Genomic DNA, 9,532 nt, shown 5'->3' with positions numbered 1-9,532 from the left:
GTATTGCAGTGCACTGCAAACTGCTGGGGTAACACCAGAAGATGTATTGTAGTCCACAATGCTAGGGGTAACTAGAACTGTATTGCAGTGCCCAGTGCTGGGGGTAACCAGAAGAAGCTGTATTGCAGTGAACAGGGCTTGGGGTAACTAGAAGAAGCTGTATTGCAGTGCACTTGGCTTTGGGTAACTAGAAGGAGCTGGAATGCAGTGCACAGTGCTGGGGGTAACTAGAATAAGCTGTATTGCAGTGCACAGTACTGGGGGTAACGAGAAGAAGCTGTATTGCAGTGCACAGTGCTGGGGGGTAACGAGAAGAAGCTGTATTGCAGTGCACAGTGCTGGGGGTAACTAGAGGAAGCGGTATTGCAGTGCACAGCGCTGGGGGGTAACTAGATGAAGCTGTATTGCAGTGCACAGGGCTGGGGGTAACTAGAAGAAGCTGTATTGCAGTGCACAGGGCTGGGGGTAACTAGAAGAAGCTGGAATGCAGTGTACAGTGCTGGGGGTAACTAGAAGAAGCAGTATTGCAGTGCACTGCAAACTGCTGGGGTAACACCAGAAGATGTATTGTAGTCCACAATGCTAGGGGTAACTAGAACTGTATTGCAGTGCCCAGTGCTGGGGGTAACCAGAAGAAGCTGTATTGCAGTGAACAGGGCTGGGGGTAACTAGAAGAAGCTGTATTGCAGTGCACTTGGCTTTGGGTAACTAGAAGAAGCTGTATTGCAGTGCACAGGGCTGGGGGTAACTAGAAGAAGCTGGAATGCAGTGTACAGTGCTGGGGGTAACTAGAAGAAGCAGTATTGCAGTGCACTGCAAACGGCTGGGGTAACACCAGAAGATGTATTGTAGTCCACAATGCTAGGGGTAAATAGAACTGTATTGCAGTGCCCAGTGCTGGGGGTAACCAGAAGAAGCTGTATTGCAGTGAACAGGGCTGGGGGTAACTAGAAGAAGCTGTATTGCAGTGCACTTGGCTTTGGGTAACTAGAAGGAGCTGGAATGCAGTGCACAGTGCTGGGGTTAATTAGAATAAGCTGTATTGCAGTGCACAGTACTGGGGGGTAACTAGAAGAACCTGTATTGCAGTGCACAGTGCTGGGGGGTAACGAGAAGAAGCTGTATTGCAGTGCACAGTGCTGGGGGTAACTAGAGGAAGCGGTATTGCAGTGCACAGCGCTGGGGGTATCTAGAAGAAGATTTGCGGGTGGTGAGGTACAGGTGCAGCCGCCGCTGGTCTCCGTTGGACAGTGAAGAAGGGGTGAGGCTGCTGGGTGTACGCCCGGAAGTGACATCACTATTCACCTGCTGCTCGGTGGGCAGAGCTGGGAGGCGACGGCTGCAGCATCGGGACGGGAGAGAGAGAGAGATAGCGGCAGCAGCCAGCAGCGAGCAGCGCACCGACAGGAGCCCGGGATACGTCGGCTGCACCCTTCACACACACCGCTCCCCGGGATGGCGGCACAGCACCTCCTCCTGCTCTGCCTCTGCTGGGGTAAGTCACACCCTGATGGGTCCCGTACCTGCTCTCACCCGCCCGGATGGATCCGGGTCACACCTCATTCCTACCTCACACCCGTACTTACCGGGCACTGGCTGACTGTGCGGGTGTGTGCTGTTACTGCTCCCGGTCTTATGTTCCGCTCCATGCTCAGCTGTGTAACTTTTCCTGTTAATTCTGTGCTATGGATTCTGTGTAATATATGGCACGGGGAATGTGACAACGTGTAATGTATAGTAGTGTATACTGTGATATAATGTATAGTATGGATGCTGTGATATTAATGTGTGTGCAAGGTATGGATCATCTTGTATGTATGTATGCTGTGATAGTAATATGTGATGCATGTATGGATGCTGTGATATTAATGTGTAGTGCATGGTATGGATCATCTGTTATGTATGGATGCTGTGATAGTAAAGTGTGATGCATGTATGGATCATCTGTTATGTATACTGTGTTACAATTGTGTGATGAATGGATGCTGTGATATTAATGTGTGGTGCATTGTATGGGTGCCATGTGGTTCATGCATGGATGCTGTGATATTAATGTGTAATGCAGGTTGGGTCACCTTCCTTGGGAATGTTACTTTACTGTCTCTTATCTCCCACTAGATGTGTGTGCTACAGACATAACATGTATATGGCTTAACATTTATACTGTGTGTAGCCGAGCTGCTATCCCAGTCCTATATATAGCCACTAGTAAGTGATGATCATTGTTAGTAGTAAGGTAACTGTTTGTATACCACTGTTCTCTACAGTGGGTACTCTGCGCTCTTATACACAGCGCTGCCATGTAATGTTACATTGCAGGATGGGCTTTGCTTGCTGCATCTACATCCCCATGTCCCAGGACCATCACTCACACTGACTGTGGAGCAGAATATAGAACTTTATAGACACTGTGCATTAATCATGCTGCATGTGTGACACACAAATCCTTGTCATGATGAGGAAGCTGAGATGTATTTCTATTTTAAATACAGGAATATTCTATTTCTACCTGTCTTTGTATACACTGGGTGCCCTGTGTGCCAGCCAGACCTACTGCTGGACTTACGGAGCCATCATGGCCCTTGTATGTGGGGCAGCTTCATGTTCCCAGGTCTGTTTCCTTATCTGATAGTTCCCAGCCCTCCTCTAACCTCCCATGTGCCTTCTCTCCATCTACTTCTGAATTGTTAAGAGATGCTGGCTGAGGGGTTGTATTTGGGGGGAGGGTGGCTGAGGCCTGATCCTATTAAACAATAAAGTAAAGGTCTTCACATGGGGGGTGACGGGGGCCAGCGTGCTTTTATTCTCTTACTGGCAGTCATTGTAATGTGTCATCGGTGTAAAACTTTAACTGGATTTCAGTGGTTAGAAAGAAGTTTCTGTCGGGCAGTGCCATAGGTGGGACTCGATTAATGGGAATCTATCACTATGGTGATTCCGCGCTGTGCCCAAAAATGACCTGGTTTCTGTTTAATTCAAGAAGGTTTCACAATACAATGAAGTTACTTTCAATATGTACTGTATGTAGACAAACGGCTCGTATTAGTTATATAGAGTGATAATAACTTTACTATACATGTATTATATAGATGGGCCGTCTTTGCTGACCTTTTGTGGAAGGGATCCTCCCAGCTGGCACATTGAATTATTGATTCAGCTTTAGTTTACCTTATCCTTCCAAGCACTCAGGTTTAATCCTACCTACTAGGGCTGTTCTCATTGCAGGCCTAGGTGATTGTGGGATGCTGTTGACAGTCAATAACTATTGGTTGACACAAGCAATAGGTCGACATGATTTTTATTAAAAAAATTATATATTTTTTTAAAAAGGTGTTTTTTCATACTTCACTGCCCAAGTGCTCCATGAGAGGGGATGCGATACACTTATACAGTGTTCATGTCGACACGGACAACAACAAAAATATTAAAAATTCGTGTCAACCGATTGTTGACATAGCTTGTGGTGACCTAATTCATGTCCTTTTTCACGTGTCGACCAATAGGGGTGTCCTATTGACTGCCGACTTAGTGACGGTCAACCAAATGTACCCGGCTCTAGCGTCCCAGCCAGCCCTGCCACAGTTGAAGCATGCTGTGAGTCTAGCATCAGAATTGGGGCAAAAGATGCTGGGCTTTGTAGTGCTGCACGCCGCCTACCTCTATTGTAGTTGCAGTTACCCATTGTTACTGAAGCATGATCTGTGATCATTGACAAACATGTTGTGTGCACAGGAGGAGCAGGGTCACTTTTATTTCCCAGCCAGCCGTCCGGTGCGGCCTTAATATCGTCTTGGCTCTGTCCAAGTTATAATGTTCTGTAAATATTAGCGCAAGAAAAATGCAAACTCCAGGTAATGACAGAGTGATCAATAAAGCTGGCAATATTCAAATACGAGCAGGTTATGCGTGGCAGGCTCCTTTAACATGACCACTTTTATGTTACTGTTTGCGTGTTTTTTTTTTTTATTTATTTTAAATGTTTAGAAAAGCAGTTTGTGTGTGCCTCGTACTCTATAGGTGCGTACACACAGATAGATTTGGCAAAAGATCTGGGCGTTCCTGACCGACCAATCACTGAAATCTTTCCGTGTGGGTGTGAATGATATCGATGCCGATGCGGGTACCCACCGGTTGTTGATAGAAGTCATTGGTCTTTCGTGCATGCAGAAAGATCATAGACCAATTTTTTGCGATGTGTACCAATCGTTTCATGTTTATGAACGATTTGGTAAAGCTGATTGACTAATCGTTTGTACAATCGTTCACTTTTTGACACCAAATCGTTTGTTAAGGAGTTCTGAGGAAATCGTTAATGAGATTGGATCGTTTGCTAAATCTTTCCGTGTGTAGGCACCTTATGGAATTTTCATGTACGATATGTATGATAACGACATCGTTATCAATGTCATTGCGCATATCGTTCATTGTGTACCCACTTAATCGCTAACGATACGCAACCCCGCGGCTCATAACCGGTAACCCCAATCGTCTTAACCTGCAGTCCAATCTGACGATATCGCCAGTGACTACACGTTCGGCAGGGGTCCCGGTGACTGAACAGTATAGTTAACAATATCGTTCAGTGTTTGCCTGTGGATTGTCGGATATCCGTCAATATCATAAAGGATATCAGCAGCGCCGGTTATCATATAGTGTGTACGGGTCTTAAGAGATTATTACAAACTTTGTCGCTCAGTTTGGCCCTTTTGCGCAAAATCTTTGTAATATCGCCCAATGTGTACGCTCAATATTGTTAACAATGCCCGTTCCTGTGGACCGTTAATGATGTCATCTGTACATGCAGCTCAATTTTGTCAACCACCGCATGCACTGGGACCTGATGACATCACTGAACGATATTGTTCGGTGTGTATGCACCAAATTGTTCACCTGGGAGTTCAAGGGAAATCCTTGGAGATATCGTTCATATACGATATTGGATAGGGATTTTTAATTGTAATGCGATCTAGAAATGACAGCACATGGCTAGTCTCTTTACATTGACGCTGTCCTGCTGCCTGTTACTGCATAGTTAAATACCTTCAACAGGGATAGCGATTACATTCGGGCAGTTGACTTGCACTCCGTTATCTGATTTGCTTTGAACATTGTGCATTCAGACTTTTTTTCTTTTTTGGAACAGATGCTTTTTGTGTACAATCTTTTGCGCAAAGTAGGAGCCTTAATTCATTTGAGCAGGCTTGGACGCAGGCCATGATGTCTGTGTTAGGGAAGGAGTTATGGAAGAGTTCAGCGCACTCCCTGTGTCCTGGAGTAGGGAGCGCCCTTTGTACTCAGGAGCCGGGCTTATCTTCCTGACAGGGGGGGGGAGGGGGGGGTATCTGTTGCAGCAGCGTAGTGTTATGTGCTGCTCTGTGCTTGTCCGTTTATCTCTGTGATGTCATGTAGAAAATGTATGTTCTGCCTGTACATTCAAATAAACATTATTTTCCCTTCGTGTGGCTCGCCAAGAATCAGAGAACGTGAACCACTGCTTTTTATTAGTGCAAAGTCTAATAAATAAAAATCTATACAGCTTTGCCCCTCCTTTGCTGGTCAATAATCATAATATGTCTGCCCTTCTGTGACTTTAGACCGTGAAACTACCGCTTGGTCTGTAGCCTAATTAATGCAATTCTCCGAACAGTAAGGGCTTAACGAGGCATTTGTGCCTTTGACTGGTTGGTATCGATGAGCCATTGGGGCACTGTCTACAAGACGCCTTTGTCCAACTAACTTTGAAACCCTAAAAATTCAGTTACAAAAGAAAGCTATTTCAATACAATAGCTCAGAGGGTTTCCAGCCAACCATTGTTCTTACTAGCACCAGAAATACAGGTCAAACGTTTGACGCTTTTTGTGTCTTTAAGTCATTGTGTACAAGACTGCAGGATAGACGCCATTTAAATGTTCAGAGGAAAAAAAAAAAGGTTTGACATCAATAATTTTATTTCTTTGGTTTCTCTGAATTTAGGCTTTAGAGAGCTTGAATTGCTGAACATCACACTGAGATTCTCTGGGGCAGGCTCACCTTACCGGCTCCTCTATGGTGTAATGGTACCAGGGAGATCAAAGAAAGCGGCAGCACTGACGCCATTGTTGGCAAAGGCTCCAAAACTTTCAGCCCTCCTTATAGTGCCGGTGTGAGTGCAGCTGCTTTTTTTCATTACTTTTTTTAAAATATATTTCTTGCATTAAGATCGTGTTCCATGTTTGTAACCTACAAATTGCGCCTGTTCGATATTTAATAACGGGGAGAGCAGGCTGCTCCCTGGTGTCACCATTCCTGGGTGTGATTCCAAAATGCAGACTCCTCTGTAGTGACAGTTGTGAGTGCTGCAGTGTGACCTTAACCTACAGTATTCGGCTCCTGATGCTGAAAAGAAGCCAGCAGTTCTGGAAGAGTCTCTGGTGACAACCAGCATGCCCTCGGAGTGGGTAATTGAGGGCTTCCCTAGGTGTCACTAACCCCGCTTGTTACTTAAGTAGTGCTCCAACCAATGGGCTCCTAGGGGGGTATTCAATCCCCTGCCGCTATTTCTGATGCGGAATATAGCGGTGGCTGCCTATTCAGTGCGGTCTTTCCTGACAGCATTGAACAGGCATCTCAGCAAAACAAGCCCGACTTTAAAAGCAGTCAGGCTCGTTTTTTGTCAAGAACATCCATGGATTGTTGAGCTCACGGCCGGATCTCGACTATCCACGGCCGTTTTGTCGTGGCCACGCCTTCTTTTCGGCACTCGGTAGGTGGGAAAATTAATCCCACCTTCCGAGATGCAGTCGAGCGGGCCGAGAACGGGACCGGGTCACGACTGTGGGGCCGGCCTGACAGTTGTAACCCGGGATTGAAAACCACCCTAAAGCTCCATACACACTGGTCGATAAAATGAGCGATATCTAAAATTTTAAGCCTTGCCTGCTAATCCCAACGTTAATAAAATAAAGAAAACTAAATATGCAGGCTTTGTTTGCGGGAAATTGGTGAGATCACATTGATTTCCCGTTCTAAGCGAACTGTTCAGCTGGTGCAAAATGTATCCACTGCATATTGTCAGCTGGTGCAAAATGTATCCACTGCATATAGTCAGCTGGTGCATTGTCCTGATTATAGGGGTTAATGAGTTTGCAGCTAAGGATATAACTGGGTCTTTGTTGATTTACTGTAGTTGCTGTAACAACAGAAGCAATTTGATCCGTGTCAGGGGAGAATCTTGCTGCGATTTCCTGTTTATGACTCTTCCAGGCTTATTGCCTGATACTAAATAACAAAAAAATTCTATTTTTATTTTTTTAATGACGAAACAAGTTCAATATACGATTTAAGTTGACACAGTCTCCCCGGTAACTGGCCAACCGTATTGCGAGCAATCTTATTTATTTGAATTTTTTTTAAAGGATTTGAATGCCATTGGGTTTCGCAGTCGTTTTGTTTTATTTGAGCATTACTACTGGCATGTGCAACACATGATCGCTGCAGGTAATTGCTGTTCCGCTCCTAGATAAGTGATGGTTTCCTTGGTCTCCCGTCACGTTCCGTAAACACGCTATTGTAGACAAATTGGTGGTATATACACTTTTCCTGCTGTTGGGTAATACAAGTTACCATGAATGTTGCACTGTTCAGATTTTAACTCAAATGCCAATATCTGTGTGCTATGGGTATACGGTCATTGGGGTCGACCACTGAAGGTCACATGGTTAGGTCGACACGTGAAATAGGTTGACATGGCTAAGGTTGGAAGGTCCACCCAAGCGTTCGTCGACAATGACAGTTAAAAGGTTGACAGGAGTTTTTCAGGTTATTTTGGAGCCGACATGCAGTATTTCATGCCCTACCATCCATTAGGGCATGAAGGGAGAATAGAATACACTTTGGCTTTGTCCATGTCGACTATGTCGACATCCGGGACAAAAACGTGAACTCATGTTGACCTTTTTGACTATAGACAGCCATTGTCGATCTAGAGTGTGTGTCGACATTCCAACCCTGTCGACCTTTTTATGTGTTGCTCTTCTGTGATCAACACAATGCATGTCGACCAAATGTGCTTTTACTTGGCTTGCACTCTTTTATAGTAGTGTGTCCCGCTATCGCAGAATAATAGTAATGTATTACCGTTGGTGTGGATGTTTTGGCCAGTCTGGGGACACGGGGTACAGCTGGGCCGTCATCACCATTGGATGTCAGTTCACAAGGTTATTTGTCACCTGTATTTTATTGGGGAAATGTTCATCATCGGCTGCCTGTTTTGGACAGTCAGCAGCCGCCTCTTCCGGAATCCTATTGTTCCCTATGAAATATCAGGTCACCCAGCACATGTTTTACACTGCTGCGCTCGCATTCACTCATCCTCAGACCCTTCTCTGCAGCATGAAAAATGTGACGGCTTTGTTGTCACTCAATATTTCCATAAGTTGCTTGTCTACTATGCTGTTATTGGATGTTCGTGGTATAGATGTGTAGAGAGATGCAAACTGAGAAAAATGGCGAGGCATGGGCCTGATGGCAGCACGGATGGTGTAATGGTCAGCATTACTGCCTCACAGCGCTGAGGTCATGGGTTCCATTCCCACCATGGCTCTAACTGTGCGGAGCTTGTATATTCTCCCTGTACTTGCATGGGTTTCCTCTGGGTACTCCGGTTTCCTCCCACCATCCAAAAATATACTGGTAGGTTAATTGGCTCACAACAAAATTAACCCTAGAATGTCTGTGTGTGCGTGTACATGTGGTAGGGAATATAGATTGTAAGCTCCACTGGGGCAGGGACTGATGTGAATGTTCAACTATACTCTGTACAGCGCTGCAGAATATGTATGCGCTATATAAGAGACTGCTAATAATAATAATATGACTGAGCCACTCCGTTCTAGCACCCTGCACCTTTCAAAACCCATGCAGTTCCTCTTCCCTGCCTGGGGTGTCGCTCTCTGCTATGATGGTTTTAGCACACTGTGGTCTGTATTTCAGACCTGCTTTTCAGACCAGACCTGTACTTAGTAGCACCACAGCTGAGAGCGACACCCCCAGGCAGGGAAGGGGAACTGCATGGGTTTTGAAAGATGAAGGGTTCTAGAGTGCACGCGTACATGCAGCAATGCGCGGATTTGTCCTGCCAAGATTGTTAGAAAACTGCTAATCCAAAGCCCTAATTATGCCACAGTCTTTTATTGCGTGTGGCTGCCATGATGCTAGAAAGTATGAAGCTAGCTATCCATGGTGCGGTGTCTAGATGTATCAAGCTTCAAAAAGTGATAAAGTGGAGAGCGATAAACAGCCAGCCAATCAGCTCCAACCTGTCTTTTTTTTCAAACCCAGCTTGTAACATGGCAGTTAGCAGTTGAAGTTTGATACATCTGGCTCCAAGTACCTCCCAGAGGGGCGATTTGAGTTGTTTATAGCTCCTGTCTCTAAACTGCACAAGAGCTAGTCAATTGTTTGCGCGACCAGCCTAATTTTCGCTAAAGAATGCACCGAATTAGGCGTGTAAGGTGGTTACCGCTGTGGTGATTGCTGGGCACTTGCTATAAT

At 45.4% G+C, this 9,532-nt stretch overlaps 1 protein-coding gene across 2 annotated transcripts in view; it reads left to right on the top strand.

Moving 5' to 3' along the window:
* Window positions 1-1,229: 1,229 nt before the first annotated feature.
* The window catches only part of CXADR (CXADR cell adhesion molecule), a 56,939-nt gene continuing 48,636 nt past the window's right edge, over window positions 1,230-9,532 (top strand). Inside the window, exon 1 of one of the 2 annotated variants that reach the window (XM_083171889.1) lies at window positions 1,230-1,495. In XM_083171889.1, the coding sequence (XP_083028015.1) occupies window positions 1,456-1,495 (40 nt within the window). In that variant the 5' untranslated portion in view covers window positions 1,230-1,455. The remainder of the gene's footprint in view (window positions 1,496-9,532) is intronic. The other variant, XM_083171888.1, reaches the window with a different exon arrangement.

This window comes from Crinia signifera, chromosome 2, assembly GCF_055691185.1.
Source record: "Crinia signifera chromosome 2, ASM5569118v1, whole genome shotgun sequence".
Taxonomy (NCBI): domain Eukaryota; kingdom Metazoa; phylum Chordata; class Amphibia; order Anura; family Myobatrachidae; genus Crinia; species Crinia signifera.
The sequence above is the reverse complement of the archived record's forward strand: the minus strand, read 5'-3'. Positions and strand labels throughout refer to the sequence as shown.